Source organism: Pseudorca crassidens, chromosome 1 (assembly GCF_039906515.1).
Source record: "Pseudorca crassidens isolate mPseCra1 chromosome 1, mPseCra1.hap1, whole genome shotgun sequence".
Lineage (NCBI taxonomy): Eukaryota > Metazoa > Chordata > Mammalia > Artiodactyla > Delphinidae > Pseudorca > Pseudorca crassidens.
In genome coordinates this window covers 184,888,020-184,905,637 of record NC_090296.1, presented here as the reverse complement: position 1 = coordinate 184,905,637, position 17,618 = coordinate 184,888,020, and the positions used below count along the sequence as shown (strand labels likewise).

Sequence of the window (17,618 nt, the reverse complement as noted above, 5' to 3'; positions counted from 1 at the left end):
AAAACCCACAGGCCACAACTAGAGAGAAGCCCACGCGCTGCAACAAAAGATCCCACATGCCTCAACAAAGATCCTGCGTGCTGCAAATAAGACCCGATGCAGCCAAAAATAAAGAAAATAAATCTTTAAAAACAAAAAAGAACTAAATAAAAATTCTTAAACTTAAAAATATAATACATGAAGTGAAAAATTCATTGGATGGGCTTAACAACAGAATCAAGATGACAAAGGAAAGAGTCAGTGAGCTTGAAGCTACATCAATAGATAGGATCTATCTGAAAAAGAGAAAATGGTGAAAAAAATGAACAGAGCTTCAGGGACCTATTGAACAGTATCAAGAAGCCACCATGTACAATTGAAGGCCTGGAAGAGGAGGAGGAGGTGAGGGAGAGAATATGAATATGAGAATATGGCAGTAAAGAAAATTTTGAAAAAACAATGGATGAAAATTTCCTCTATTTGAAGACAAATTTATGGATTCCAGAAGCACAGTGAATCCCAAACAAGCAAAACCGCTTCATGAAAAGCAAACAAAAGTCTTCAAGAGGCAGCCAAAAGAAAAGGACACACCAAAGACAGGGAAACAGTGATTGAATTAATAGCTGATCTCTCATCATAAATTATGGAAGTCAAAACAGTAAAACAAACATCTCTAAAGTGCTTGAAGAAAAAGAACTGTCAATCCAGAATTCTGTATCTAATATATCCTTCAAAATGAAGGTGAAACAGACGTTTTTAGGTAAGAAAGAGCAAACAGAATTCATCACCAGGTGATACAGACTACAATAAAGGCTACAAGAAATTCTTCGGAATAAAGGGAAATGGTACTAGATGAAAAACACAAATCTTCAGGAGGCAAAGAAGAACACCATAAATGGTAAATATCTGGGTAAATATTGCGTTGGCCAAAAAGTTCGTTTGGGTTTTTTCGTAAGAGCTTATGGAAAAATCCGAACAAACTTTTTGGCCAACCCAATATAAAAGACTTTTAGTTCTTAAATTCTTAAAAATACATATGATTACTGAAAACAAAAATTGTAATACTGTCTTCTGGGGTTTATAATATATGTAGCTCTAATATATATGACAATAGACAATAGCATAAGTAACAATGGACAGAGGTGATGTGATGTAAAAGAATCTCTACAGTTACAAGATTTCTACACTTTACAAGAAGTGATACAATATTAACTATAAGTGGGTACGCTAAATAGACTGTAAAAAAGGTAAGGAAATATACTGAAATTGCTAGAGAAACACTAAGAAACTAATGTAAACAGAAATAGCTCTATAAAACTGGTACATTAAAAATTCTCTACATGCAAAAAATTAAGTTGGACCCCTTATGCATATGATATATAAAAGTAACTCAAAATGGATCATATACTTAAATGTAAGAGCTAACACTATAAAACTCTTAGAATGAAACTGGAGTAAATTCTTCATGACTCAGGGCTGGATAATGGTTTCTTAGATACAACACCAAAAACAGAGGCAACAAGAGAAATAATAGATAAATTGGAATTTTCCAAACCTAAAACCTTTTGTTCTGCAAATGATACCATCAAGTAAAAAACCCCATAGAATAAAATACTTACAAGATATATATCTGATAAGGGACTTATACCCAGAAAATATAAAGAGCTCTATAACTCAATAATAAAAAGATATATAGGGACTTCCCTGGTGGTTCAGTGGTTAAGACCCCGTGCTTCCACTGCAGGGGGCTCGAGTTTGATCCCTGGTTGGGGAACTAAGATCCCACATGCTGCAAGGCATGGCCTAAAAAAATAAATAAAATCTTAAAAAAAAAAAAAAAAAAGATAAATATCCTAATTGAAAACTGGGGCAAGGATCTGAATAGCCATTTCTCCAAAGAAAACACATAAATAACCAAAACAAGCCTGTGAAAAGATGCCTAACATTCATTAAAGAAATACAAATCAGGCTTCCCTGGTGGTGCAGTGGTTAAGAATCCTCCTGCCAATGCAGGAGACACAGGTTCGAGCCCTGGTCCAGGAAGATCCCACATGCTGCAGAGCAACTAGGCCCGTGCGCCACAACTGCTGAGCCTGCACTCTAGAGCCTATGAACCACAATTACTGAGCCCACACGCCACAACTACTGAAGCCCGCGTGCCTAGAGCCCGTGCTCCACAACAAGAGAAGCCACTGTGATGAGAAGCCCGTGCACCGCAACAAAGAGTAGCCCCCACTCGCCACAACTAGAGAAAGCCCATGCGCAGCAACGAAGACCCAATGCAGCCAAAAGGAAATAATTAAAATAAATAAATTTATAAAAAAGAAAAAAAGGAAATACAAATCAACACCACAATGAGATACCACGAGGATGGCTAAAATCAAAAGATAAACAAATCCTGTTAGCAAGACTGTGGAGAAATCAGAACCCTCATATATCGCTGATGGGAGTTTAAAATGGTGTGGCTGCTTCGGCAGTTCCTCAAAAAGTTAAACACAGTTACCACATGGGTCAAAAATTCCACACCCAAAAGAAATGAAACCATACATTTACACAAAAAACATGTATGGAAATGTTCAAAACAGCATAATGCAGAATAGCTAAAATATAGATAAAATCTAAATGCCGATCAACTGAGTGAACAAATAAAATGTGCCAGATCCGGACAATGGAATGTTATTCAACAAAAAAAAGGAATAAAGTTCTAATACATGCTAAAACATGAGTGAACCTTAAAAACATTTTGCTAAAAGCAAAAAGCCGCTCACACAAAGTCACCACACAGTGTATGACTCCATCTATATGAAATGTCCATTCCTTTCAAGTGACTATGGTACATTCACCACAAAATAAGACACAATGAATTAAAAGGAATGAAATCATACAAAGGCAACTTCCCTGGTGGTGCAGTGGTTAAGAATCCGCCTGCAACACAGGGGCCACGGGTTCCAGCCCTAGTCTGGGAAGATCCCACATGCCATGCAGCAACTGAGCCCGTGCGCCACAACTACTGAGCATGCGCTCTAGAGACAAGCCACAAATACTGAGCTCGCATGCTGCAACTACTGAAACCCACGGGCCTAGAGCCTGTGCTCCACAACAGGAGAAGCCACTGCAATGAGAAGCCCGTGCACCTCAACAAAGCCCACGAGCAGCAGCCAAGACCAACGCAGCCAAAAATAAAATTAAAAAAATAAGGAAAGAAAGAAATCTTACAAAGTATGTTCCCTGACCATGCTAGGGGAAAAAGCTATAAAATTAATTAATAACCTAAGATTTCACCTAAAGAAATCTACAAAGGTGCAAACTAAACCCAAAGTGAGAAGAAGAAAGTAAATAGTAAAGAGCAGAAAAAGATGAGATAGAAACACTAAAGAAAATTTTAAATCAAAGACTGTCCTTTGGAAAAATAAAGTTGATAAACTTCTAGCTAAACTAATTTAAAACATACACAAAAATTACCAATATCAGGAATAAAGGAGGAATTATCACTATAGAACCCACAGATACTAAAAAACCAAGATTATTAACTTTACACTAACCAATTCAACAACTTAGATGAAATGGAAGAATGCCTTGAAAAATACAATTTACCAAAATTGACAAGATGAAACAAAATTTGAAGAGCCCTTAAGTTGAATCCATCATCAAAATCCTTCCTCAAGGGCTTCCCTGGTGGCGCAGTGGTTGAGAGTTCGCCTGCCGATGCAGGGGACACAGGTTCATGCCCCGGTCTGGGAGGATCCCACATGCTACAGAGCGACTGGGCCTGTGAGCCATGGCCGCTGGGCCTGCACGTCCGGAGCCTGTGCTCGGCAACGGGAGAGGCCGCGGCAGTGAGAGGCCCGTGTACCGCAAAAAAAAAAAAAAAAAAAAATCCTTCCCCAAAATACAACTCTAGGCTCAGATTTTTTCACTGGTAAATTCCATCAAACACCAAGGAGAAAACAGAATCAATCTCACACAAACACTTCTAGAAAACAGACTACTTCTGAAATCATTTTCTAAGTTCAGCACAAAAAATACTAATGAATATACCAATACTACCAAAACCTAAAAAGAAACTACAAAAAAAATTACAGACTAACATCTCTGAAGTACACAGATGCAAAAATATTTAATAATAATACTAGCAATGTAAATACTGCAATACAAAAAAAGAATAATACACCATGACCAAGCAGAGTTTATCCCAGGAATACAAGGTTGATATAACATATGAAAATATTAATTCTGCAAAAACATCACATAATCATCTCGAAAGATGCAGAAAAGGCATTTGACAAAACAACATCCACTCATGTCATAAACTGTCACAAAACTAGGAAGAGAAGAGATCCTACTCAACCTGTTAATCATACCTTTTCATTCTGTATTTTTGATACTTGGAGGCCTTGCTGACCCTGGAGGGCTGTCCCTCCCAAGGCTAGCTAATTCCTGGAGATAGCAAACAACTCCCCAGCTTGCTTTCATATGCAAACCAACCAACTCAAAGCTCATACCCCCAACCATCTCTATCTATTTTACACTGGCTACTATATTCCCCTGCCCTAATCACCCCAGGGCCAGGTACCAGACAACTAGGGGCAGGCCTCATACCCCAAAGCCCTTGATATTATTCAAACTAGACAATCCTAAACCTGATTACAAGTTCTTCACTATTTCTTCCCACAGAAACCAAAATAAAGGCTCTTGCCTTTACTTTCCCCCCACCCCCACCCCGTTCACACCTGCTGCATCCTAATTAGGGTGCTTCCCCATGTGTCTTCCTAGGCTGTGGTATACCCGCCCTCCTCTGGGGAATCTGTGAGTATAACAAATTATCTTTTCAATGGCAATCATCTCCTGATCTGTTAGCCTTCCCTGCCATACTTAAGCAATAATAAAACCTGTATTTTAAAACAACCTGATAATGATCATCAATAAAAGTCTACAGCTCACATAATTAATGGCATAAAACTGAATGCTTTCCCCCAAAGAATGGGACCAAGACCTAAGTGCATGTGATAAGGGAAGAAAATAAAAATACAAATTGGAAAGAGGTAAAAAGCTTTATAACGTGATCACTATTAGAAAAATCGAATTAAATTGTCTACCAAAAAAACTCATAGAACCAACATGAGTTAAGGTTGTTAAGACACAAATCAATAAACATAAGTCAATTCTATTTCCATATACTAAGAATAACTAAAAATTGAATTCTTTAAAATACTCCCTCCAATAATATCAAATAACATGAAATCTTTCTAAATAAAAATAACTTTAAAAACAAAAGATATGCAAAACCAAAGGCTGAAAACTACAAAACACTGCTCAGGAAAACACAAAGATGACCTAAATAAATGGAGAGATATGCCATACTAATGAACAGGAATATCTAACATTGTCAACATGTCAATTCTCCTCAAATTGATCTACAGATTCAAAGCAATTGCAATCATAATCCCATCAGCCTTTCAGAGAAATGCAAAAGCAAATATCAAACTTTTTATGGAAGTGCTAAGGACTTAGCAAAGCAATCTTGAAAAAGATGAAAAAGACTGAGACTTGCAAATCTGATTTCAAGACTTTCTATAAAGTGACAAATAATCAAAAGTTTGGTAATGATATAAGGACAAACAGATCAGTGTAACAGAATGAAGATTTCTGAAATCGAACCCACTTCTGCAGCCATGTAATGTTTCACCAAAGCAACCCAGTGAGGAAAGGAAACTCTTCTCAATAAAATAGTGCAGGGCTTCCCCAGTGGCACAGTAGTTAAGAATCTGCCTGCCAATGCAGGAGTCATGGGTTCAAGCCCTGGTCCGGGAAGATACCACAACTGGTGGGATCCCTTTAAAAAAAAAAAGATAAAATTCACAACAACTAAAAGAAAAAAAGACATATACAGAAGCAGGAAATTATACCCCATAATAAAACAAAAACCAAACCTTGAAAGGTCAATCTTGAAATGACAAGAAGAATTAGTATACAAGTCCTTTCAAACAATTATTATGAATACAGTTCATAAAGATCTTCTCTTAGTTGCCACAGAGCAACTAAGCCCATGCACCACAACTACTGAGCCTGCACTCTAGAGCCCGTGAGCCACAACTACTGAGCCCACATGCCACAACTACTGAAGCCTGCGCACCCAGAGCCCGTGCTCTGCAACAAGAGAAGCCCTCACTCGTCGCAACTAGAGAAAAGCCCACGTGCAGCAACGAAGACCCAATGCAGCCAAAAAATATTTTTTTAAGTTACATTTTCATAAAATGGTGCAGAAACAATTATGCAAAAAACCTATAAAACTTAATTTGAGATGCATCACAGACCTAAATATAAATTAGCAAAACCAAAAAGTTTTAGAGGAAACAAAGGAAATTACCTTCATGACTTCAGGGTTAGGCAAAAGTGTCTTAGCTCACAGTAAGCAATAACTATAAAAGAAAAAACTGATAAATTAGACTTCATCAGACTTAGACATTTCTGCTCATCAAAAGGCACAGTTAAGAAAATAAATAGGAAAAAACAGACTTGGAGAAAGTACTTACAAAACACTTATCTAACAGAGGACTGGTATCCAAGACATATAAGGACCTTCTGCAATGCAAAAAAAAAAAAGAAAGAAAAAACAGACAAAGAAAAAATAAGGAGAGAAAGAAGGAAAAAGGCTAAAGCTTTAAACAAACTCTTCCCAAGAGAAACACATGAATGGTCAATAAGCAAATTAAAATGTGTTCAATATCACTGGTCAATATGAAAACACAAAATAAAACCACAATAATACCACTTCCAGTCAAGATGGAATGAAAGAGACCAGATTTAGCCTTCTGCATGAAATAATAAAAACCTAACAAAATGTATGAAACAATAATACTGAGGATTTTAGACATGTAACAAAAGACAGTGATCCCTGGGAGACAAGAAACAAATAACACAAGCATACATTTGCCCAGCTTACTGCCTTGAGAGTCTCCAGGCCGTGGAAGGAACCCAGGCAGAACCTGTGGGCTCCCCAAGTTGAGGAAATGGAGCTGGGAGTCCAAGGAAGCCAAGGTGGCTAGAGCTCACAAGGGAGACCAGCACTGAGTAGAAAGCTGGAGAGAGAGAGAAAAATGAAGAGATCTACAGAGGCTCACCCTACAATATGTTGAGTAACTAATCAGCACTTGGGTGTGAGAGAACTATTCAAGGCCAGGGAAAGAACCACCAAATATTTAGAAGTGACAGCACCCACACCTCACACAAGGATACAAATAATGGCTGTTCTCGAGAGCCAGAATAGAAAACCAACTAATTCATACTGCATTAGAGTACTAAGAAGCATAATGCCTCAGAAGGAGGGGAAAAATTAACCTAGACTAAACCTAGCTCTGGTCCATTCAAACAAAACATAAAAGCAAGACCCAAAAGCAACAAACTGTTTTCCAGTAACTTAACCATGTCATAGAACAAAGTCCAAAAATATTTTTAGGCATACTTTATAAAACAGAGAATCTAACAAGATAAAATTCACGGCCTTTCTCACCTTCTGAGATGGCCCACACTCCGCCTGTGAAGTGTGTTTCTCTCTAAATAAATCCACTTTTTACCTATCACTTTGTCTCTCACTGAATTCTTTCTGCGATGAGACATCAAGAACCTGAGCTTCATTAAGTCCTGAAACCAGTCATTCTACAGGAACTGAGACCCCCACACTCAGGTGGAGGGTGGCGACTACCTGCTGAGCACAAGCACTAGACCCCAGACTGTTCGGACCACAAAGTTGATGGTTAAGATTCCTAAAACACCACACTGTTACTTCACAACATATCAATGAGAAGAAAGTCATGAATCCTACAGCCTTCACCCCCAAATGTTGCCTTTAAAACTGCTCCCCTGAAAGCCATTGGGGACTTTGGGTCTTTTGAGCATGAGCTGCCTGTTCTCTTTGCATGGCCCTGAAATAAATTTTTCTCTGCTCCAAAAGAAAAAAAAAAAGATAAAATTCACAACAACTAAAAGAAAAAAAAAAAAAAAAAGACATATACAGAAGCAGGAAATTATACGCCATAATAAAACAAAAACCATTCAAACCTTGAAATGTCAATCTTGAAAAGAGAAGAATTAGTATACAAGTCCTTTCAAACAATTATTATGAATACAGTTCATATGTTCAAGGAGACAGAGGAAATATTAAACTTGTTAAGTAGAAACATCAAATTAAAAAAAGTGAACTTCTAAAGATGAAAATCATTAAGGTCTAAGAGGAAAAACATACTGTATGAGATTTACAGCACAGGAAACCAAGTAACAGTTACTAACCAAAATGAAACAGAAAAAAGTACTTTTAAAAAATGAATAGAGGGGCTTCCCTGGTGGCGCAGTGGTTGAGAGTCTGCCTGCCGATGCAGGGGACACGGGTTCGTGCCCCGGTCCGGGAAGATCCCACAGGCTGCGGAGCGGCTAGGCCCGTAAGCCACAAAGGAGATAATACAGAAAAAGATACTTGAAGAAATAACATCAACCATTTTCCAAATTTGATGAAAACTTAACAGCTAAGACAAAGCACTCTTTAAATAAACACCAAGCAATAAAAACATGAAGAAATGTAAACCAAAACATATTATGATCAAATCGCCTACAACCAGAAATAAAGATCTTTAAAGCAGCCAGAGAAAAAGGACATATTACATTACATACTGCAGAATCAAAGAAAATTGAAATGGTTATATTAATTTCATATAAAGTAGAATAAATAAAAATCAACAATATTGGGACTTCCCTGGGGGCACAGTGGTTAAGAATCCGCCTGCCTGTGCAGAGGACACAGGTTTGAGCCCTGGACCAGGAAGATCCCACATGCCGCGGAGCAAGTGGGCCAGTGCGCCACAACTACTGAGCCTGCTCTCTAGAGCCTGCGAGCCACAACTACTGAGCATGTGCCACAACTACTGAAGCCTGGGTACCTAGAGCCTGCGCTCCGCAACAAGAGAAGCCACCACAATGAGAAGCCCGCGCACCACAACAAAGAGTAGCCCCCACTCGCCGCAACTAGAGAAAGCCTGCACATAGCAATGAAGACCCAATGCAGCCAAAAATTAAACAAAATAAAATTTTTAAATTTAAAATCAATAATATTATCACCAAAAAAAGAGGATCATTTCTCAAAGATAAAGGGTATAACTCATTAAGAAGATATGAAAAATCCAAAACATTTATTCACCTAATAACAGCTTCAAAAAACATAAAGTAAAAATAACAGAACTATAAGAAGAAAAGTTCCACAATTATATTTGGAGATTTCAACAAACTTCTCTCAATAATTGATAGAACCAATAAACATAAAATCAGTAACGATACAGAAGTCTTGAACAATACTATCAACCAGAAAAATAGCATCAACCAAACTGATGTTAAGTGACATTTATAGAACACTAATACAAACTAGCACAATATTCTGTTCAAGGACATAGGGAACATTTACCAAGACCAATCATATTCGGACCATGAAACATCTCTTATATTTAAAAGATTTTAAGTCATAAAAAGAATTTTCTCTGACCATAATGTAATTAATTTAGAAATAAATGATGGAAAAATCTCAATATTTGGAATCCAAATATACCTCTAAATAACCAATGGGTCAAAGAAGAAATCCAAAAAGAAAATATACAGTATTTTTAAATAAATGAAAATGAAAAAAAAAATTTACTGAACTTTGTGGAAGGCAGTTAAAAGCAATAAATGAGGGGGAAATTTACAGCACTAAATGCCTGTTTTCTAGAAAAGAAACAACTCAAATCAATAACTTCACCTTGCACCTTACAAACCTAGACAAGCAAAGAATAAAGATCAGAACAGAAATCAATGTAATATAAAACAGAAAAGACAAAGGACTTCCCTGACTCTGCCTTTCCACTGCAGGGGGCGTAGTTCAATCCCTGGTCAGGGAAGTAAGACCCCGCGTGCCGCAAAAACACAATACAGTGAACGATGAAATCAAAGGCTATACTTCATCCATTTCTGGGAGGATGGAATAGAAAGAAGTACTTTTTCCTATTCCTCCTACTAAGTACAAGCAAAAACTGTGAACACTAAAAATAAAATAAATATATTCTGAAAGGTGGTGAGAAGGCAAATTAACTAGAGACCACAGGACCCAAGAAACAACATGGCAGTGAGCTCCTGGACTTTCTTTTTGCCTAATATATCTCACTCTTGGTATGGAAGAATTCAGCAACCCAAAAGCACCACCAAGCAGAGCCCAGAAAAAAAGTCCCAATGAAAGGCTTCTCTCTCTAGACAAAGGACCAGGAAGAGGGCATAATAGGTAGAAAGAAAACTGTTAGACAGTAGCTGCTCATCACAGGAAAAACTGACACTACCCACTCCTGCAATGGTCAAGTGGGGAACAAACCTAGACATCCACCTTTGTGATTCTATAAATCAGCTGAAGACTCCCACTGGAGTAGTGTAAGAGCAGGTCAAGTAAGGAATCAGAACTTTCATCCTCACTAACAGGTAATGAGCACCTTTCCCCATACTATCGATGAAGACAACACGGGAAGCCTGGACTTCCACCCCCATCTGGCAGTAATGAGGGAACCCACCCTGTCCTCACTGGTATGGTATCAGTAAAAGTCAAGCACAGAATCAGGCCTTTCACCAAAACACAGTGTTAAATGAGGCCACATCCACTGTGGAGATCAAGTATGGAGCCATAACTCCGAACTCTGCTTGGCATTAATAAGCAGTTTCCCTCAAATGTCAACAGAGGCCAAGTAGGAAACCTGAACTTCACCCCTACCTGCTATAAGGAGAAGGTGTCCTCACTCTTCCCGTCAGACAAATGTCAGAGAAAGAAAGCCAGGTAAAACAGGTTTATAAAAGATGCAAAGTCCCATAATACAAAAATGTTCAAGTTTCAATGAAAAATCAACATTGAGATGTTTGTAATCTTTTTGTTTGTGTTTTTTGGGTTTTGGCTGTGCAGTGGGGCTTGTGGGATCGTAGTTCCCCGACCAGGGATTGAACCCGCACCCTTGGCAGTGAAAGCACAAAGTCCTAACCACTGGACTGCCAGGGGATTCCAAGATGTTTGTAATTTTAACATCTGACATGGATGTTAGAATCATCTAATGAAGATTTTAAAGCAGCCCTGATAAAAATTATTCAACACACAATTATGAACATAAAAATGAAAACTAGAAAACTTTAGCAAAAAATTGAAGATATACGGAAGAACAAAATGGAAATTTTAGAACTGAAAAGTACAGTAAGAAAGAGCTCTCTGGGGGCTTCCCTGGTGGCGCAGTGGTTGAGAGTCCGCCTGCCGATGCAGGGGACACGGGTTCATGCCCCAGTCCGGGAAGATCCCACATGGCGTGGAGCGGCTGGGCCCGTGAGCTATGGCTGCTGAGCCTGCGTGACCAGAGCCTGTGCTCTGCTACGGGAGAGGCCACAAGAGTGAGAGGCCTGCATATCGCAGAAAAGAAAAAAAAATGCAAAATCAGTGAATGTAATCTACCATATTAACAGGCTAAAGGAAAAAGATTACATGCATCAATTGATGCAGAATAATTAACAAAATTCAGCACCCATACATGACTTTCAAAAAGCTGAGAATAATAGGAAAATAGGTAAATTTCCTCAACTGCATATAGAACATCTACAAAAAAACCTACTTAGTGACATCCTACTTAGTGATCTGCATCACTGAGTGAATGCCTTCCCCCTAAGGTCAGAAAAAAGTATGTCCACCCTCAACAATCTTAATGAACATGGTGCTGAAATTTCTAGTCAAAACAATTAGGGAAGCATAAAAGGGCATATAAATTGAGAAGGAAGAAATAAAAATAACCCTATTTGCAGATGACACAATAATCAGAAAATAAAACTCCCAGAATAAGTAAATTCAACAAGGTCATAGGATGCAAGGTACATATAAAAATCAGTTGTTATTTCGAAACACTACCAATAAATGCGTGGACACCAAAATTAAACATACAACATTATATACAATTGCTTCCCACAAAATTAAATACTTATAAATCCACAAAACATGCACAGGACTTATAGACTGAAAACTATGCCAAACTGAACAACAACAGAAAAAAAAAAAACAAGGAAGACCTAAATAAATGGAAAAACACAGAACGTTCATGGATTAGAACACTCAACAGAGTAAAGATGTCAGTTCTCCACAAATTGATATTCAGTTTAATGGTATCCTATCAAAATTCTAGCAAGATTTTTGGACAGATAAAGACAGGTTATTCTAAAATACACTTTTTTTTTTTTTTTTTTGGCTGCTTTGGGTCTTCATTGCTGCGTGCAGGCCTCCTCTAGTTGCAGCAAGCAGGGACTACTCTTTGTTGCGGTGGCTTCTCTTGTTGCGGAGCACGGGCTCTAGGCGCGCAGGCTAGCGGGCTCAACAGTTGTGGCACACGGGCTTAGTTGCTCCGCAGCACGTGGGATCTTCCTGGACCAGGGCTCGAATCTATGTCCCCTGCATTGGCAGGCGGATTTTTAACCACTGCGCCACAAGGGAAGTTCCTATACATATTTGTAAAAACCAACAATGCGGACTTCCCTGGTGGCGCAGTGGTTGGGGGTCCACCTGCCAATGCAGGAGACACAGGTTTCGGCCCTGGTCCAGGAGGACTCCACGTGCTGCGGAGCGGCTGAGCCCCTGCGCCACAGCTGCTGGGCCTGCACTCTGGAGCCCGCGTGCCACGGATACTGGGCTCGCATGCTGCAGCTGCTGAGGCCTGCGTGCCTGGAGCCCATGGTCCGTGGCCGGGGAGGCCACCGCAGTAAAAGGCCCGCGCACCACGGCGGGGAGTGGCCCCCGTTCACCGCAGCTGGAGGGGGCCCACGCGTGGCAGTGAGGACCTAACGCAGCCAAAAATAAAATTAAAAATAAATAAGGACTTCCCTGGTGGCGCAGTGGTTAAGATTCCGCCTGCCACTGCAGGGATCGAACACGGTTTCGATCCCTGGTCCAGGAAGATCCCACATGCCATGTAGCAACTAAGCCCGTGCGCCACAACTACTGAGCCTGCACTCTAGAGCCCAAGCACAACAACTACTGAAGCCCACACACCCTAGAGCCCATGAGCAGCAACTACTGAGCCCACGCACTGCAACTACTGAAGCCCAAACGCCTAGAGCCCATGCTCCACAACAAGAGAAGCCACTGCAATGAGAAACCCGCACACAGCAACAAAAGAACAGCCCCCGCTCGCCACAACTAGAGGAAGCTTGCGCACAGCAACGATGCCTCAACGCAGCCAAAAATAAATTTAAAAATTTAAAAAAAAGAAAAAGAAAAGAACACAAACAACAAATGTTGGTGAGGATGTGGAGAAAATGGAACCCTTATGCATCGTTAGTGGGAAGGTACATTGGTGCAGCCACTGTGGTAAACAGTATGGCGGTTTTTAAAAAAACTAAAAATAGAACTACCATATGACCCAGCAATTCTACTCCTAGATATACACCTGAAGAAAATAAGAACACTAATTTGAAAAGATATTTGCACCCCAATGTTCACAGCAGCATTATTTACAATTGCCAAGATACAGAAACAACCTAAGTGTCTATCAACAGATGAATGGATAAAGAAGATGTGACACATACATTACACACACACACATATACATGTATATATATATATACCATGCAACACTACTTGGCCATAAAAAAGAATGAAATTTTGCCATTTGCAACAACATGGATGGACCTGGAGGGTATTGTGCTATGTGAAACAAGTCAGAGAGAGAAAGACAAATACTGTATGCTTTCACTTATATGTGGAACCTAAAAAACAAAACAAATTAATGAATATAACAAAACAGAACAGACTCAGATGCAGAGGAAAAACTAGCGGTTACCAGTGGGGAAGGGCAAGACAGGGGTAGGGAATTAAGAGCTACAAACTACTATGTATAAAATAAATAAGCTACAAGGATATAACTGCACAACACAGAAAATATAGCCAATATTTTATAATAACTATAAATGAAGTATAACCTTTAAAAACTGTGAATCACTAATGTTATACACCTGTAACTCACATAATATTATATATCAACTATACCTCAACAAAAAACAATAATTAAAAATATATATATATAAGTAGTTACAAGGGACTAAGCCTGGGGGCAGAAAGGAAACAGGTGTAGCTGTAAAAAGAGTACCATGAGGGATCCTTGTGGTAATGGATATATTCTGTTTGTTAACTGCATCAATTTCAATATCCTGGTGGGGATACCATCCTACAGTTCTTCAAGATGTTATTAGCATTGGGGAAAATGGATAAATGGAAACTGGGTAAATAGTAATTATATTATTTCTTACACCTGTATGTGACTCTACATTTGACACAAAAGGTTTAATTTAAAAATAATTGTAGGGACATCCCTGGTGGCGCAGTGCTTAAGAATCCACCTGCCAATGCAGGGGACACGGGTTCAAGCCCTGGTCCGGGAAGATCCCACATGCTGCAGAGCAACTAAGCCCGTGCACCAGAACGACTGAGCCTGTGCTCTAGAGCCCGTGAGCCACAACTACTGAGTGTGCGTGCTGCAACTACTGAAGCCTGCATGCCTAGAGCCCATCCTCGGCAACAAAATAAGCCACTGCAATAAGAAGCCCGTGAAGCACAACAAAGAGTAGCCTCTGCTTGACGCAACCAGAGAAAACGCACACGCAGCAACGAAGATCCAATGCAGCCATAAATAAATAAATAAATTTATTTAAAAATATAATAATAATAATTGTAGGGGACTTCCCTGTTGGCACAGTGGTTAAGAATCCGCCTGCCAATGCAGGGGACACGGGTTCGAGCCCTGGTCCAGGAAGACCCCACATGCCGCGGAGCAACTAAGCCCATGCACTACAATTACTGAGCCTGCACTCTAGAGCCCATGAGCCACAACTACTGAGCCTGCATGCTGCAACTACTGAAGCCCACACGCCTAGAGCCCATGCTCCGTAACAAAAGCCACCACAATGAGAAGCCTGCGCACTGCAATAAAGAGTAGCCCCCGCTCGCCACAACTAGAGAAACCCCACACAGCAACGAAGACCCAATGCAGCCAAAAATAAAATAAATAAATAAATAAAAAGTTTTTTAAAAAAAATATTGATTAAAAAAAAAAATTGTAGGGACTTCCCTGCTGGTCCAGTGTTAAAGAATCCGCCTTCCAATGCAGGGGACGTGGGTTCAATCCCTGGTCAGGGAACTAAGATCCCACATGCCACGGGACAACTAAGCCCGCACACCGCAACTACCAAGCCCTCACACCTCAACTAGAGAGGCTGCACACTGCACGCTACAGAGCCCACACGCTCTGGAGCCCGTGCACCACAACTAGAAAGAGAAAACACACCACAACTAGAGAGAAGCCCACACGCCTCAACGAAGATCCCGCATACCACAACTAGGACCCAATGCAGCCAAAAAATAATAAATAAAATAAATAAATAAAATATAATTATAAACGAACAATCCGAAAAGAAAATTAAGAAAACAATTAACTGCATTTATAAGACCATCAAAAAAGAAAGAAAGAAAATCTTGGGAATAAACTTATCCAGAGGCAAAAAACTTATACACTGAAAACTACATAATGTTGCTGAAAAAAATTAAAAGTGACACAAATAAATATAAGTTCACAGACTGGAAGAATGTTAATATGTCATCACTATCCAAAGTGATCTACAGATTCAATGCAATTGATACCAAAATCCCAAGAACATTTTACGCAGAAATAGAAAAATTATTCCTAAAATTCGTTTGGAATCTCAAGGAACCCTGAATAGACACTAAAATCATGAAAATGAAGAACAAAGTCAGAGGACTCACACTTCCTGATTTCAAAACTTACTGCAAAGCTACAGTAACCAAAGTGGTCTGTACAGGCATAAAGGCAGACATACCAAAGAGAATAGAGAGCCCAGAAATAAATCCTTGCATGTACTACGGTCAAATGACTTTTGATAAGGACGCCAAACCATTCAATGGGGGAAAATCACCTTTTCAATAAATGATGCTAGGAAAACTGGATATTCACATGCAAAACAATAAAGTTGGACTCTTACCTTACACCATATACAAAAATTAACCCAAAACGGATCAAAGACCTAAATAAATGTTAAGGGCTAAAACTTAAAAAACACTTAAAAGAGAAAATGTTAAAAAAAAAAAAAGAGAGAGAGAGAGAAAGAAAATGTAAGGGAAATCTTCATGACACTGGATATGGCAATGATTTCTTGGACATGACACCAAAAGCACAGGCATCAAAAAACAAAAATAGATAAACTGAACATCATTAAAATTAAAACTTTTGTGCATCAAAGAACATCAGCCTAAGAATGAAAAAACCCACAGAATAGGAGAAAATATTTGTAAATCGTATATCTGATAAGGGTCTAGATCCAAAACTAGATAAAGAATTCTTACAATTCAACAACAAAAAGACAAACAACCCAAATACAAAATGGGCAAAGAATTGAATAGGCATTTCTCCAAAGACTTACAAATGGCCAAAAAGCACATGAAAAGACATTCAGCATCACTAATCATTAGGGAGATACAAATCAAAACCATAAGGAGGTAATACCACTTCATACCATTAACATGGTTATTATCAAAAAAATGAGCTGGAGGGGATGTGGAGAAATTGGAACCCTCATGCATTGCCAATAGGAACGTAAAACAGTGCAGCCATGGTGAAAAACATTTTGGCAGTTCCTCAGAAAGTTGAACATAGAATTACCATATGATCCAGCAATTTCACTCCTAGTATATATCCCAAAAAAACTGAAAGAGGGACTCAAGTAGATACCTGTACACCAATGTTCATAGTAGCATTATTCACAATAGTCAAAAGGTAGAAACAATGCCAGAGTCCATCAAAGCATGAATGGATAAATAAAATGTGGTACATACATAAAATGGACTATTATTCAGCCATAAAAAGTAAACTCTGACGCATCTACAACATGGATGAACATTAAATGCTTTAATAACTAAGTGAAATAAAGGACAAATATTGCATGATCCCACTTAAATGAGGCATCTATAGCAGACAAATTTCATAAAATAGAAACTAGAATACTAGAAGTTACCAGGGGCTGGGGAGAGGGTGGTAGGGGGATTTCTTTAATGGGTACAGAGTGTCTGTTTGGGATGATGAAAAAGTTCCAGAAATAGATACTGGTGATGGTTGTAAAACATTATGAATGTACTTAATGCCACTGAACTGAATTGCATACTCAAAAATAGTTAAAATGGTAAATTTTTTGTTGTATACATTTTATCAGAATTAAAAAAGAAAACCTAACAACTAGACATTACTATGTTCATAGATTGAAAGATTCAAAACTGTAAATAGATGTCTCAAATTGATTTACAGAATCAATGCAAAGCTAATCAAAACACTAAATGGATTTTTCATGGAACAATAAGATTCTAAATGGTTATCAAATGCAAAGAGCAAGAGGCGAAATATTAAAAAGAAGAAAAAGACAAGAGGGAAATACTAATTTTATCTGACATATGTCCAGACTTTAAAAAGCTAGAGTAAAAAAGAAAAGTAGAAGCTAGAGTAATTTTAAAACTGGTATCGGCATAAAGAACAGAACAGCAAGTCCAGAAACAAATATAC

General features: G+C 38.8%; 1 protein-coding gene across 15 annotated transcripts in view; it reads right to left on the bottom strand.

Annotated features, from left to right (window-relative positions):
- The window catches only part of MLLT10 (MLLT10 histone lysine methyltransferase DOT1L cofactor), a 248,003-nt gene that overhangs the window by 207,712 nt on the left and 22,673 nt on the right, over positions 1 to 17,618 (bottom strand). Inside the window, exon 1 of one of the 15 annotated variants that reach the window (XM_067702955.1) lies at positions 6,347 to 6,398. The exons of the other annotated variants lie outside the window; for them this stretch is intronic. Coding sequence (XP_067559056.1) covers positions 6,347 to 6,352 — 6 coding nt within the window. The 5' untranslated portion in view covers positions 6,353 to 6,398. Of the gene's footprint in view, positions 1 to 6,346; positions 6,399 to 17,618 lie in introns of those variants that run through there. 15 annotated transcript variants of the gene reach the window in all.